This window comes from Plectropomus leopardus, chromosome 10 (genome assembly GCF_026936395.1).
Source record: "Plectropomus leopardus strain MGB_pleo_1.0 chromosome 10, ASM2693639v1, whole genome shotgun sequence".
Taxonomy (NCBI): Eukaryota; Metazoa; Chordata; class Actinopteri; order Perciformes; family Serranidae; genus Plectropomus; species Plectropomus leopardus.
The window spans coordinates 22188347-22204564 of NC_142185.1; the positions used below are offsets into that span (position 1 = coordinate 22188347).

Consider the following 16218-nt stretch of genomic DNA (forward strand, 5'->3'; position numbering starts at 1 on the left):
GAACGGATCTCTGTTTTCATTAGCAAACAAAAACTTCACATGCACGCGCATTAGGACAACAATGAAAAAATGTCACATTTTAAAGACAAGTATTTCGGGGCAAAAATTGAATGACAGTGAAACATTCAACTCCTGAATGATTTGCTGCTCATATGTAGAGAATGAAGGTGAAAAGGTGAAGGAACACAAAAGTCAATGCTAGCCAATCAGAGGCAGAGTGGCGTGTCATACTATCACCGTACTTATTGGCCATGTGCTATAGTTTTAGAAATGGGACATTTTTCGGACTGTTGGGGATTCGGAAATATGGGCTGTTGGAATAATGGGCAGCTCTCAGCAGGAGTACACCTCACACAGCCTTTCTGTAGTTTCATCGGACTGCGCCAACACTATATGATGACAGATATGCTCCTGTACAGTGAAGTATGGCGCAGAAAAACACAGGATTTGTATTATGACCGTTCTCAGTGGGGTCGCATGGCGAGTGATCCGATTTGTATAAGATTTAAGATCATATGTAAAAGTTGCCCACATCTAATTGGAAAAAATCAAAATTTGGTGGCTACACTATGAAAAAATCAGAATGATGCCACATGAGAAAAAAAAATCTGGTGTGTGCTGCACTTGTACGCGAGTCCCTGTGACTGTGTCCCACTGGCTAGCTAACTGAAAGTGTATCGCCTGCCCTCTGGTCCTTCCCCCAGGTTAACGCTGTGAGCAGCGTTACATCAGCACCATTACAATATTTAACACTGTTATCAGCAAGCTAAGCCATCTCCAAAGTTTTCAAAGACCTCTGTTCCTGCTGCTGTCTACTGTTTACCTGTTCTCCTGCCTGTCTGTGACATCTCATAGACACCAACAAAACAAACAAAACACACACAAAAGTGGTTTACCCGTGCTTAAAAAACCATGCATGCGTGCATGCGCTAATTTTGGAGGGAAAGGGGTAATAGATATGCTTAAAAAGCCATTTAAAGCTCCTTTAAGACACAATGCTAATATAAATTCAAGTAGTTTTGTCTACCTTTTGCATGACAAAAGCATATACAGCAAAACAAGGGTGTGGGAGGAGGGATAAAAACATGGTCCTTGTAACAGGAAACAGGAAGTCTGACTTGTGTGTGAAACGTCTTAATTCTGAGAAATCTTCAAGAACGTGTTATAGCAACAGCTCTCCAAATTAAAGAGAACATCAGCCATCAGAATATTTGTATGTTAAGCTGATGGGAGATGGAAAATGTTATTGTTTTACCCTCAGTAGATTAAGATCTTGTTCAACTTGAATAGAAAACATTGGCTTAGGTTTATATTGTTTGACATACGTTGATTAAGATTTAGGTGGTCTGTTCCCCACTGTAGCTACGTTTTTTAGACCCTTCTAACCCCACTTCAAACAGTAAAGGCCATGTTTAACTAGAACTGGCTGGTAAAGTCAATGTTTACAGACCGGTTGTAATATATATTTTACTTTGTCTAATATTCTTCTGGATTAAGATTACTAAAGGGCTAAGCTTCTGGTTTATACATAAAACATCTCTTTTATTTCATGTCTTAGTTCCCTGAAAAGAGCACCACGAAAAAGGGTTCACCTCAGGTTCAGGACTGATATTACCACAAAAAGAAATTGATGAGACTGATGTAAGCATTCTCTCACTTCCTGCTGTCTTTCGTTATCTGTTTAGCAGCTGCATTTTACATCCTAACGCCAGACCAAATTTTTTTTTTATGGTTTGTAGCTCCGGGAGAGAATCGTTGAATCCTCCTTGAAAATCTCAGTTGACAATCGCTTTGCTTTGAACATCTTGTTGAACATGTTTTTCTTTTTCGTAGTATCGGGATTGCAATTGACAGATCTTTCTGTGTCTTTGTGCCATGAAAGATTAATTGTCAGTATTTAGTGGTGAATAGTACATGTGTCAAGAGTAACTGTGAATTACACACTGTCTGCCCACGGCTTTAATTAACCAACATTGTTGGCACCATACGGAGCTGCTGCTGCTGCTGCCTTTGCAGCCAGAGAAAGTGGAGAAATGCTGTAAAAAACTCTAATCACAGAATATGTGAATGCTACACACAGTTTGTGCCTTGTCTTTTGAGCGCATAAAGGGATAAAACTGTGTTACAAGGATGAAGAAAAATGCATTGATCAGGGTAGCTGAGGAAAATCGTCAAATAAGGTACAAACCGGACAGGGTTGGTTTTCAGCCAGTGATTGATGGCAGGATTCTCACAGTCATCAAGATAGCAACTCTCAAACTCAGGCAGTCGGGAGGTTTCACCTGCACGCAGTCCACATCATACCTGTAGTGAGACAAGGCAGAAGCGTATTCTATAACAGGTAACAGTGTGAGTACTACAAAGAGCTGTAACTGCTCCTTGCTAAAGCACACAGTGGATATCTGCAATGTGAGAATAAAAACATTGGAGCTTGATTACCATCGCCCACATGATCTATTTTTACAGCACTGCACTAGTTCTGTATTTCAAGACAATATCTTGCATCTTGTCTTCAGAAATTTTCCCTTGAATGTGATTCTCATTAGTGGTTGTGCTATTTCAGCATGCAAGTTTTTGATTAGAGCTGAAACTAGTGATCATTTTCCTCTATCAACGAATTTGCAATTTTTTTTTCCCTCAGTTGATCAACATATAATTTGGTCTATAAAATGTCAGAAAATTGTCACATATACCCAACACTAGGCCCAGGGGCATAGGGTGAAGTTTTAAATGTCTTGTTTTGTCCGACGAACAATCAAAAACCAATTTACAATATATCAAATAGAGACAAACAATAAATCATCACCGTGAAGAAGTTCTAACCAAAAAAGTTTGGACTTAAATAAAAAATCGCTTTTAAAAACACTGAACATGTTAAAAGGTGCCCTTATATTTCACTATTATTCCAAATAAAACATTTTTTCTGAACACGATGTGCATCATGTAAACAGCGTATTCTGTTTGGATATTCTGAATTAGTCCTTTTTATGAATTAAGCATTTTTTCTGATTAAGAGATGTGGACTTAACCAGTATTTATTGGGTTTTAGGAGCATTCTTTTGACATGTTTGCAATGCTTTTGGAATATGTGTCTCATTTGGGGTTTCTTCTGTAGCCTGTGACACGTGGCGTTTTGATGGTTTACAGTCAGTTCTGTGCATTGTCATGGAGGTGTTGTAAACAAACTTGCCAAACGTTTACAAGGCTGTTGTAGCTGTTGTTTACATTTCTGTTAATTGATTAAATGATTATTGTTTCAGCTGCAGTCGAAATCATTGCACATTCAAGCTCATGAATACTCAAAATTCAAATCACATTGATTTTCCTTCCTTTCCTTTCCTTCCATTACTTTTGCCAGTATTCAAAATAAAATCTTTCATTCATATAACTGAACACATTTTCAAAACAGGAAACTTTAGCAATGCTGTTGTCATATTCTTGTGATATTAAAATTCATGAAGATGAAAAATTTTACATTTCTGTTTCCCCTGATACACTAGCTTTACGATGCTGTGTACATCAGTGCTTTACAATGTAACAAAAACAAGCAGCAGTGATGACTAAAACAGGAAATAACCTTTTTTTTCCTGCTCACAGCCACGTATCCCAGAGCAGCTCCCTGGAGGAGGTTCGTCTGGACGGGGACAAGTTTGTGCCACCAGCACCCCGGAAGGTGGAAATGAGACGAGACCCAGTGCTTGGCTTTGGATTTGTGGCAGGCAGTGAGAAACCTGTGGTGGTCCGCTCAGTCACACCAGGTAAAGTGCCCCAGCTGCAAAGCGAGCTCTAATACAACAGTGACTCATCTGATCCATGGCCATTATCAACACATTCCCCGAAGCGGATGAAATCCTCCTAAAAAGTAGCCAGAAAGGAGAGAAGAAAATCCAGTCAGCCTGTAGTTTACGTTGATGATTCATTGATTTTAACTGTGCTCAATGAGTAAGCATTCATTAGAGCCCCGAGACACAAGACAGGAAAGCAAGAAAATCAAGACAAATGGCATGACTGTGCACAGTTTGTACCACTTAAAGATCCTCTCAACTAAATGGTTTTTTTTTGGTCTTATGTTTATTTCTCCTAAAATGTCTGACTTTAACTATATGGACTTGTATCTGTTCAAAGTTTGTTTTCAGAGAAATATTTTCACATTCCTCTACTGAGGGGGGGTGTCTGTGCTCTTTCCTAAAATCTGAGATTCAAACGTAACCTACACTGGGCAAGCTAAATTTGATACGTCACGAATCTGACAGCCAAATGCTGTTTAAAATAGGAAATGTATATCAGTGGAAGGACAGACTTGAGCACAGAGTAGACTTGTGTGGACTTCTGTCACAATAGTGACAGAAGTTTTTGGATGTAAACTAAATCCTGGAGCTTCCTTCCACTATCTACCAAAACCCCATTGTAGCAGCTATTACTGTATGTTTCACAACCATCAGCACTGTGTCAGCCACTGGCAGTTATCCTACAAGCTAAAACACAACAATTAAAATATGAACATTTACACTGAACATTCTGATACGTCCGCTGCTGGCCAATTTTGGTGCGTAACCAAAAGAAGTACAGGAGCTGACTGAGTAAAAGCAAACTGTCACTCACATCACCATGGTCAAACTAGCTGTCGCTAAAGTTAGAGTGCATGCTTATTCCAACCTTTATAGTACATGCTTTGAAATGGCCCAGGATACACACATTACTATGTCTTCTGTTTAAAATAAGGTGTTAACACAGAGTACATACAAATACATACATAGATAAAATTGATTAGATTATATTACTTTTATTCTTTGATTTTTTTAATTGCTGGGGAAAATATCCTGTCAATAAATGATACTTTTTAATTAAGGACATCCCTGACTACATACAGACTCAAAATCAAGCAGTGCAGTACTGCATCAATTCAGCTACATTTCTAAAAAAAAAAAAAAACTACAGATGTTGCTAACATTGCATGTAGCTTAGACTTGACGCTATTCAAAGAACGTCAGTTAACGTTCTTAAAACCTGGCTCAGAGGCTGCAACAAAGACGACAGACCAGACCAGTTTACAAATAATAAAAAGTATAGTTATTTACAAAAAGTAGCAATAAAGAACAAATTTAACGTGTATGTCAGTAATCGGTCGTATATGCATGTACGGGTGTGTGGAAATGTCTTTCGTAAAACAAAAACAGTGGCGAGGGTAGAGGAAGTCTGTTACAAGTTAGTACCCTGTACTGTCATGAACCACACTGGGCCTAGGTGTGGCCCATGAGCGTAACCATGACCCTCTCTGCCTCGACCTGGATCCTGCGAGAAAAAGAGTGTCCAGAAAAACAGCACACCTGTTGGGAATGCAGGAATGCTTTCGTTTGGCATAGCCTATTTCCATACATTTTTCATGTTTATTTCCCAGTTTTATTTCCCATTTGTTGGAAAAGTCATCAAATTAATCACATGTTGTAAATTACATTACTTTGATAAAGTAATTAAAATAACAAACTCTGTATCCTCAACACCCTTCCAAGACAGTCAGTCTAGGGAAATCCAGCATGTTGGCTGAATCTCTTAGATGTTTCCTCTAATGCTAGAGTAAGCCATCTTGATGTGTGCTGCTCTTTCATCAGTCATCCTGGAGCTAGTAGCCTAAGACAGCACAACCTACCATAAGCAGCTGTAGTGGGCGGGGCAGAGGCCAGATCCAGATTTTCTAAGTTTCTACTTCTGGCCTCTTTTCATGGTTTTTTAATGTTGTTGTTAACTTTTTATGTGGGAAAACTATGTTAAAGCGGGACTTTAACTCTTGTTTGGTGTGTGTCTCAGGGGGTCCATCAGAAGGCAAGCTGATCCCAGGAGACGAGATCATCATGATTAATGATGAGCCGGTCAGCTCAGCACCCAGGGAGAGGGTTATTGACCTTGTCAGGTATGACAACACACTAAGGTGAGATGTCATTTGCCTGCTGTTGAACCTGTTGTTGATATTTGTAAAGTGCCTATAAAAAGTATTCACCCATAGTATTCACATATGGAAGTTTTCTTGTTTTGTTGTCTGACAAAAATGAATCAATCAAGGGAGATTATTTTTTTTGACACTGATGACTGAGATAAGGCTGGCAGAATCAGTGACGTCTTTTAAATCCCTTCTTCAAACCCATTTTTATAGACTTGCTTTTATGTGATGTCTATTTTTATTTTAATTCATCATTTCAGTTTATCTTTTTTTTATTTATAGTATATAGTGGTAGTAGTATAGTATAAAGTTTAATTCTGTTATTAGTACTATTATTTCTGCGTTTACTGATAATATTCTTTGAATTGTATTTACTCTTACTGGTATGATCAACAGAAAGAAAGATTCAATGTCCCAGTGAAACTAAAGTTAGAGTGTCTTAAGCTTTATGTTTCCCAGTGAAATTGAATATTTCATCAGTGTACAGTTAAAAAAGGGATTTAAATCAAATCTTTCACATATGACTGGACCGTTAAGATGGATATGGACCTACAGCAGATCTAATAGTTTTAGCTTATGGGATGGTAGTATCCGTTGCTGAAGTAGTTTGCTGTAAAATGTCTTGCACACAGTCTGGAGCTGTGAAGAGATAACACTTTTCTCAAGTGAAAATAAACATAATCACGAAACAAAGATACACTGATGTACCATGCTGATGCTAGCTGACTTTATCATAGCCCTGTGCAACCAAAAGTTGCAGACTAATTGATGGGCAGATTTTATTATATTATTGGTTAAAATTGGTTTGTACTAGCTTGTGTAAGCACATGTCATATTTTGTTTAACAGGAAGGAAACATTATTGTAATTTTATATAACAATAGAAAAACTTATTTTTAGCACTGTTGAATTGGTGCACAAAATGTCCAGGGATGTGATCTTAAAGGATTAAAAGACCTAAATGTCAGAAAAATATGTAAATCATCCATGGTGCAGCCAATTGGCTTTAGAAATCACATAATTAGTTAAACGTGTGCAGTCAGGCAGTTTCAATCAAGTGTTTAATAAATAAACACAGTATTGTAAAGTGCACTATGACAACAAACGACCACTCCAAACTACTCAGTAATCAGGTGATGAAAGCACAAGTCAGAGGATGGATACAAGAATATTTTAGTGTCAAAAAGAAACATTAAACTGCCTGTGATTCAGTGCTGTAGAACAATAAATCATGAAAACTTTCAAGGGATGTCAACACTTAAGTACATTTTAACTCTATGAATAATCAAACCACCTCTCATAGCTTTAAATTTATGGACATATAGTATATAACCACAGACTCGCAAAAGATACCTTAACTTTCTGTCAAGAATAGCTTTTCTTTTTTAAAAATTCAATTTGAACTGCTATAAAACCAAATATTTCAGCTGGACAGATAAAGTATATTATTGTAGCCATTCACCAAGATTGAGCTGTATTCTGGTGTTGATGTTTTTTCATGCATCTCATTAAATTAATATCACTGACACGGCTGAGTGGCTGGCTGTGAGCGTTTGGTCCTCGTGTGACCTGTGCGGCAGTCTGTAAACACTACATTAGCACAGGGGGAAAGTGCCCCTGTGGCCACTCCTTCACTGCTCCTGTGGCCTTGAATGGGCTCGGTCTCTGCAGTAAAACTCTGCACTATGGAGGCAAGACAGGGCTGCCAGGAGCATCACTGGAACACGATGTTCCTCGTGCCACCGTCCGCCATGATGTGATATGTCCTAAAAATAACTGGAGGAAAACTGATTTCCCTTAACCACATTTTATTGCTTATTTTCTTTTGTTTCAATCTTTTGTCAGAAATTATTCTTAAATGTTTTCTTTTGTGCGTTTTGCAGGAGCTGCAAGGAGTCCATATTGTTGAGCGTTGTTCAGCCGTACCCAGTAAGTTTCCCTGTCCTCTATGAATGAAACGGAGTACATTCCAAAAGGCTATTTGTGTGTTTGGAGCTGATTATTTTGTTGACTCCATGAAAGCAAGTCATTAATCATGCCATATGTTTGTGCTGGCACTGTATCAGTGATGCCTTAACTGAGTATTACAGCCCCGCTAACTCAAAGGGAGACCAATCACTGCAGTCTTTCCAAGTCTTCTCATGTTGTAGCATCAGATCCTCTCAAGACCTCAGACGAACCTGCCACATCAACATTTACCAGAGTCACGGAGCGCCAGATGGTTGTGAACACGCAGTGCCAGGAGCATATATTCAGCCTTTGTTTACAGTTCACATAATAAGTCAGTGGAAATGTGATTTATGCTTGAATTCACTCCAAAAATAGATCAAATCATGAGTGCGTGCTCACAGAAAACAACATATATGCTGTTTCTTTAGTGGTGCCATCTGATAATTTTCTGTACATCCTAACAGTAATTATAGTGTTTAAAAAAGAAATAAATAAATCCATTCTTTGTGCACTTCAATTAATAATGTTGCTCAGTTTACCATCTGCTTCTACCGCTTCTTTGCAGTATCAATGGCACTAAGACAGTGAGGTTGTCCTCCCTCTCATGCCCTCACACAGAGCCTCCCTTATTGCATCAGCTCTGAGTGGAGAAATGAGAGGTTGTCATGTTTCAGGAAGAGAACATGCCCTTGAATTGTGTGCTGCTGATAAAATACATGACTCATCTCTAAAGCAACTGATTGTCCTTTAAATTTGTTTTTTTCTTCTTCTTCTTTCTCTCTAAAAGTCACCCAAATCGGCATTCATCAGCGCAGCCAAAAAGGCCAAGTTAAAGACTAATCCTGTAAAAGTCCGCTTCGCTGAAGAGGTCATCATCAATGGCCAGGTCCCTGTAAGTCACACTAGACACTGATTCATTCTGTACACATCAAGGCTCTGAACAAGAGATGACAGCGGCAGACTTGCACTATAACAGCAGGCACGTAGCAGAGTGAAAATATCAGAAATCACCAAAGGTAAAATTGAGACATGCATGACCAAGAACTAGATGACCTCTTACTTCTTTTTATCGCTGGGATGAAATAAAGAGGATGGGGGTACAGAAAAAGAGGGACACTCAAAGAGAGCTTCTCTGATTTGTTGGAGGCTTTTTACAGAGCAACCATAAAGTGAGGGGACTATCAGACGGCCATGTCCTCTGACCAAAAAGGACAGGACCGTACTTAAAGCCAGACAGCGATTATTAAAGAAGATGCATAAGTGAGTGTGGTAACATGCACACGAATAACCAGTTTATGAGGCTTATCACAGTTATGATCATATTCGGGAAATTCAGTTATTTACATTCTGCGTATACACCCCAGTTTCTTTCAGAGTATTCCAGCTAGCATATCGCTACTGTCAGGCACAAAAACACTGTGTTTGTAAAATGTTTCAATAGAGATAGGCTTTTAATAAGCTTTTTTAAATACATTTCAGTGGTTAAGAAATGGTAAAATCCACTGATAGACGGAGAGGGGGACCAATAGAATTAATTCATGAAAAAAAAGAAAATAGTGAAATGTGGAGATACAAGGTTTGTGCCTGACATTGACGATATTCAGGTTTCTCATAAATGGAATATGCTATTTATATGCTCAAACACACAAACAAAGTATTTCAAAACCCTGATCCATGTAAACAGACTGTACTGTACTGTACTGTATGTGTAGGTTTGTATTACTTTCACTACCACTTGTGAATGAAAAATGAAAAAATGTCATGGAAATTCAATTAAATGTGGAAACGTAAATGGTATAAGAAATAGTTTGGCATTTGGGGGAAAAAATTGATACCACTCTCCTGCTTGCCTGATAATAGCCAAAGGGTGTGAGTTAGCATTTTAGCACTCCTGCTTCCCTCATCTCAAAGTCAGTGGGTTTTTTTGAATTGATTTTTGGTAAGAAGGTCTGTGGTTAACACAAGCTTAAGAGACTTTCACGTTTTGCTCTACGACATTAAACATGAGACATGACAGTTTATCAATCCTCTCATTCCAGTAAGAAAGCAAATAATTGTATTTCCTCAAAATGTAGAAACTATTTCTTTTTATTTTGCATTCAATCCTCAGTTACTTCCAAATTGAGTTCTTGAATGTACAATAATTTTCTCCCAGGGGTCCTCTAATTAAAGAGTTTTCATCCCATGTACTTTAACTCCAGAATATAAACATCTTTTAATTAGAAAAAGTTGGATTTGTTGATCAAACGATTCTTATTTCCTCCTCAGGAAACGGTGAAGGACAACTCCCTTCTCTTTATGCCAAATGTTCTGAAGGTGTACCTGGAGAACGGGCAGACTAAATCATTTAAATTTGACAGCAGCACATCCATTAAGGTAGGTGCCGGAAAGAACTTTGCTTCACTATGAAATGCAGTTGCGTAATCTAAAGTGATGCTCAGCTTAAATGTTGAATGTTATTCACGGTTGCACTTCACATTATAAAGTGCAAACTCTTCTCTTTGTTATGGCCTTTGGGACCTCATCTGAACTGAAACTATTACTAAAACAAAAAGCATTTTAAACCTAATCAACTGCAGCAGGGAGAACTTGGTCAGCACTTCACATTTCCTTTATTTATTTTTTTTTTCAATTTCTATTTCACTTAAACTTCTGATTGTATGTTCAGTTCATGTATTTGCGTGTGTTCAGCCGTGAAAATGATTTATGGTTTTGGCACCAAGCTGAGCACGAGGAAGCTGCTGCGTCTGCATGGTTCTCATATTGTATTAACTATGACTTTGTGTGAAAGGACGTCATCTTGACCCTGCAAGAGAAGCTATCCATTAAGAGCATCGAGCACTTCTCTCTGATGCTGGAGCAAAGAGCTGAGGGGTCTGCCAGCAAACTCATGCTCCTGCATGAGCAGGAGATGCTAACTCAGGTAAGACTGCTCTCTTTGGGGCCAATAAACAGAGAGGGGGTTAAATAATAGTCTTGATGACAAAACAGAGGAAGGATACCATAATTGTCTTCCATATACGGTCAAGAATTTTGGTACCAGCCGGCGCAAAACTACAGGCTCTCGTTCAGTTTGAAAAATGTTAAAGGAGTAGTTCAAAATTTAGAGAACTATACTTATTCACATTCTTGCTGAGACTTAAAGATGATCAATACATTTCTGTAATAGTCTCTTAAGAAAATCATTACCTCTTGTAGTTATATTTGGGTTTTTGTACGGATTAAACAAAAGAGCTAGCACATGTCCATAAGTGATCTGCAGATGTGCCTGGAAGAGTCTCATGGCCCCAAAAAGCCAATAAGCTTATTTCTATAAATGTCAAACTATTCCTCGAATCACTGTTAAAAACATGTATTAGTCCTGACAGACTCCATGATTGAAGTTAACATCAAATGTTGCATGCAATGCACTGTCCCTGTTTGCAGATGCAAACACTTGACTAATGAATTATCTTTTGACTTTGTGCTCTAGGTGACACAGAGGCCAGGGTCACACAAGATGAAGTGCTTTTTTCGCATCACTTTTGTCCCAAAGGATCCTGTGGACCTGCTTAGGAGAGACGCAGTAGCATTTGAGTACCTCTATGTTCAGGTAATTATCAGCAGATGCAGATAACACTTGAAAGGGACAGTTACCTGTTGCAATATTTATCAATCTAGATTGTAATTATGTGAGTTTTCTCACATAATTACAATCTTTCAATTTCCGGCTTTTTTCTAAATGGCAGTTGGCTTTTGGTATTCAAAGCTCCAAAAATACATTTAAAAAACTCAACAGCAATGTCTCTTTCCAGAAATCATGACCCGGTTACTCAAGATAATCCACAGCCCTTGTTGTGAGCAGTTTCATGTAGGAACTATTTTCTTTCTACCAAACTACACCCACCAACTGCACCACACAAAAGGAAGTGTGCGCCTACTCATGGAACTGTGTAAAACTGCTCACAACAAATACTGTGGATTCTCTGGAGTAATCAGGTCATGATTTCTGAAAAGAGACATTGCTGTTGAGTTTTTCAAATGTACCTCTTTGCCATTTTGAGCACCACAAGACCTGTGCCATCTGGTTCCATTATATTAGAGAGCAGGCAGACATCTCTACACCCGATATCTTCAACCCTCGGCAACTCATACCTTAACAATTTAGATTGATAAATAACACTACAGGTAACAGGAAAAATATCTCTTGGATTTTTAGGTGATCTGTCCCTTTAATTCAGGCAGTTTAGTTTGGCGAAAGTTTAAAAGAATCACAGTATGCTAATCTGACAACACCTAAGAACTAGCACCTAGCTGAGACTTCACCAGATAGTAATGGCCTACAGCAAACAGATGGTTGCTGTAGGTGTGTTGCTGTCTTGCATTTCGTGATAAGAAGGGTAACTGAAGTGTAACCTCCTCCTGTCCTCTCTCTCTCCGGCTCCTCCAGAGCTGTAATGATGTGGTATTGGAGAGATTTGGGTCAGAGCTGAAATACGACACGGCGCTCCATCTGGCTGCCCTGCAAATGTATATTCTAACCATCAATACCAAGCAGTCCCAGAAAGTTTCTCTCAAGTATATCGAGTAAGTAGATTGGATTTCACACTGCGTCATGCTGGCTGGAATATAACTACAGTCATTTTGTTGTTTTTTTAATGAACCCAGAATGCTCTCAGACAATAAAACAATAATGATCTCACTAGTATTGTTCTACTGCAATGCCAGGAGATACATCCCGGCTGGTTAGTTAATAATTCTGATTGTACCCTGTCAGTTAGTCAATGTACCACCTCTAGGTGAAGTTAATCGATCACTCGTTCCAGAATGATGACTTGACTGTTGTCATAGTGATCGAGTGACCTTCTCCAATCTTTATGAATTGTGCGTCTGCAGGAAGGAGTGGGGTCTGGCGCTGTTCCTACCTCCTGCAGTGCTGTCCAGCATGAAAGAGAAGAACATCAAAAAAGCCCTCACTCACATCCTCAAAACCAACCAGAACCTGGTGCCGCCTGGTAAAAAGGTAGAGTGAGCTACCTCTTTCCTTTTTCTGCCTTCATTTCTCTCTCTCTCACTTTGCCTTTCACTACATCTAAAAAGACTCTTCACTGCCATCTGCTGGAGTGTTGGGTTACAAAAATACTGGTGCTGGGTGGTTGCTGCTAAACACAAGGTTCCTACAGTCATGGAAAACCCGAGAAAGTCATGGAATTTCACAATCACATGTTCCAGGCCTGGAAAAGTTATAGAATTCATAAAAATCATGAACATTTTGGAAAAGTCATGGAATTTGGTCATTTTCAATGAAATTGTTACGTAATCTTCCTTGGATAACCATCTATGTATTGTTACATAATGGCAAATTTATTTTCTATATGTGACAGCGTAACATAGCTCTGAAATGTGCCGATGTGTGACAATGTTTTGTTTACCATCACGTGTGTTTCTGTCATTTTCTCCCAGAATTCTGTCTCTTCCTCCATTTATGCCAGCTACCTGAAATTATATCTGAATAGAGCTTAATATATTTTTATATTTTCTAAATCATTTTAGCCATTTGCTGATAGATGCACATATTTTTCCACTAAATTGCAGAGAAAATCAAGTCTTGACTGAAGTGTAATTGACATATTACGCCTACTACCACTATTACTCTTATCATGATGGCTCACAGGTGGCAGATGCAGACATAAAATACAATGCTACACATTCACTGGGTTAAACAAGAAAGCTACTTTAACTTAGGTTACATGTAAAACATGCCATATTTATTCTTTTGTGACAAATTATAAACAAAACTGTAAAATTCCTTTCACTTTAATAGACTTGGATGATGTGCTTCCTCAGACAATCAAGTCAAAAACTGGGCAAATTTTACCTATTTAAACTCATTAAAGTCACATAAATATCATCTTATTGGCTTGTCATACTGGCAGAAATGTTAATTTCGGGCTGATACCACTGACAAATAATTTTAGCTTATATTTCCTCCTATTTCATGTGTCTTTGTTTCTCTCCATTCCAGCTAACTGCCCTGCAGGCGAAGGTTCATTATCTGAAGTATCTCAGTGATTTGAGGCTGTATGGAGGACGGGTGTTTAAGTCCACACTAATAGTGAGTTAAACCATCTTCTCACATTATATGCAACCGGCATGTGATACACAAACATGCAATTTCACATGGTGTTCATTTGCATGCGCTTAAATGTGCTAACTCTCTCTTCCCTTTTACAGCAAGGCGAGAAACACACAGAAGTGACATTGCTGGTTGGGCCCAAGTATGGCATCAGCCATGTGATTAACACCAAAACAAACTTGGTAGCACTTCTGGCTGATTTCAGTCATGTCAACCGCATTGAGATGTACACAGAGGATGAGAACAGGGTTAGAGTGGAACTACATGTTCTGGATGTGAAGGTTAACAAACACTTCTTTTTTTAAATGAATGCATGTGCTTACTGGTTTTGTGAATATTTTTTATCTTCACCCAAACAACAGCGAGTTTGTTCAGTAGTCATTATAGATTCATTCTACAGCCTTGCTTTCCTGTTTATTTTATGCTCATCGTCATCTGCTTATCTGCCTCTTTCACAGCCCATCACTCTCTTAATGGAGTCTGTGGATGCAATGAATCTGGCCTGTTTGACTGCTGGCTACTACAGATTACTGGTGGACTCTCGTCGCTCTATCTTCAATGTGGCCAAAAACACAGAAACAAGTACGTCTGAAAATGATCACAAGATGACTCAGCGGAATATGTTGTGTTGAAATAGACCTGTTTAATGTTTTTGTTCCTCTTTGCAGGCCATGCAGTAAGAGTAAAGCAGACCTACCAGGCCATTGAGTGTACATACAGCACACCCCACAAAGGATTCGAAGACAAAAACAACCAGAGGAGCAGCCAAGATTATTCTGACCCTGAGTGTGAATACCTTGACCACGGGAGATTTGAAGGCCAGCCAGTCTACATAACCGAGATCCACCAGCCCCAGCACTCGATGCACATGGCAGAGAGAGTAGAGTGCTGCAGAGTCCCTTGCTCCCAAACTTACCTCAATGTCCCCAGGCCCAAACCCCAAGACTCTTCCAGGAGTGCAAAGGTCTCCTTCATATTTGGAGATCCTCCTTTAGACAGTGTAAACCCCCAAAATCTGGGCTACCAGAGACTGATGGATGAGAGCCCAGAAATTCTAGACAATCACAGCCACATGTACAGGCGTCTCGAGGAGGACTATAAGATGATGGATGCCATAGAAGACGGGGATGAGTATCCGTACTCCACCAAAATCTTTGGTCCTGCTGAGTGCATCGAGGAGCCACTGCTGCATGATATCTGCTATGCAGAGACGACAGATGACGCAGAGGACGAGGACGACATCAGCTGTGAGGAGGACATGGTGATGAGTGACATTGACAAGCCTATGTTACTCTCACTCTCAGGGTCCAGCGATGACATCATCGACTTGACCTCCCTCCCTCCCCCGCCGGAGGGTAATGATGAGGAGGACAATGACGTACTGCTGCACTCTCTTAACCTGGCCATTGCTGCTCCTCCTCCCGGCTTCAGAGACAGCTCCGATGAGGAGGAGCAACAGGGAGCTGGGAATCGGGCCCAGGGGGCCTGCAATGATATCCCAGTGTCTCTGATAGATTCAGTGCCCACCCTTGGTGCAGAGGGCCATGGGGAGCCTCTAAACGATGCTGTAGTCTCCACCTTACAGGCACTCGAGGCCCTCGCTGCATCTGAGGAACAGAGTCCGGCACAGTCCGAGAGTAGCACAGGTTCTCCTTACACTATTGTTACGTTCATCCATTAACAGCACACATGTTCCAGCCATTCACTTTTAATTTGTCATTGTTGATTTTTTTTTTCAATAAAGCCCATTTTGTTCTATGTTTCCATTTGTGTGAGTATTTCTTCATTCATTTCAGCATACAGTTGTGTTCATTACATTCATTTTGTCAAGATTTATTGTTGTTTTGTGGATCATTTTGTTTGTTTTCTTGATATCACACTGCACAATATCAAATGTTGGTTGCTAATATTGAAAACGTGAACAAATAATTTTAATATCAATCCATAGCAAGCTAATTTAAAGGCTTTATTCTCTCTCATTAGTACTTTTTTTTACTGAGATCTGGTATATCACTACTATGTCCCTTCTTTATGCCTCCTTTGCATTTTTACACAGACCCAAACATTGGTAGCATTATACCACTCCAGTATGCAATTTTAGACTACATGCCGGCACTGGGGGAGTAAACAAGGCATGACGGGTGTGTTGTGTAACACAACAGCATTGACGTCTAGTGTGACGTATCGCATACGCATCAGCAGCACTTCATAATCGATAA

General features: G+C 39.4%; 1 protein-coding gene and 1 long non-coding RNA gene across 4 annotated transcripts in view; one reads left to right on the forward strand and one right to left on the reverse strand.

Annotated features, from left to right (window-relative positions):
- Positions 1 to 16218, forward strand: part of frmpd4 (FERM and PDZ domain containing 4) — a 40779-nt gene that overhangs the window by 19454 nt on the left and 5107 nt on the right. For 2 of the 3 annotated variants that reach the window (XM_088083300.1, XM_088083301.1), the window contains exons 3-15: positions 3598 to 3758; positions 5806 to 5926; positions 7818 to 7863; positions 8672 to 8776; positions 10153 to 10260; positions 10676 to 10807; positions 11357 to 11476; positions 12314 to 12450; positions 12760 to 12886; positions 13889 to 13978; positions 14098 to 14280; positions 14458 to 14581; positions 14668 to 15645. In XM_088083300.1, the coding sequence (XP_087939426.1) occupies positions 3598 to 3758; positions 5806 to 5926; positions 7818 to 7863; positions 8672 to 8776; positions 10153 to 10260; positions 10676 to 10807; positions 11357 to 11476; positions 12314 to 12450; positions 12760 to 12886; positions 13889 to 13978; positions 14098 to 14280; positions 14458 to 14581; positions 14668 to 15645 (2432 nt within the window). The remainder of the gene's footprint in view (positions 1 to 3597; positions 3759 to 5805; positions 5927 to 7817; positions 7864 to 8671; positions 8777 to 10152; positions 10261 to 10675; positions 10808 to 11356; positions 11477 to 12313; positions 12451 to 12759; positions 12887 to 13888; positions 13979 to 14097; positions 14281 to 14457; positions 14582 to 14667; positions 15646 to 16218) is intronic. The other variant, XM_088083302.1, reaches the window with a different exon arrangement.
- Positions 1 to 16218, reverse strand: part of LOC121948801 (uncharacterized) — an 81633-nt gene that overhangs the window by 10662 nt on the left and 54753 nt on the right. The window contains exons 4-5 of the long non-coding RNA XR_006106187.2: positions 3578 to 3855; positions 2189 to 2304 (exon numbers count right to left, since the gene is read on the reverse strand). This is a non-coding gene — a long non-coding RNA (uncharacterized LOC121948801). The remainder of the gene's footprint in view (positions 1 to 2188; positions 2305 to 3577; positions 3856 to 16218) is intronic.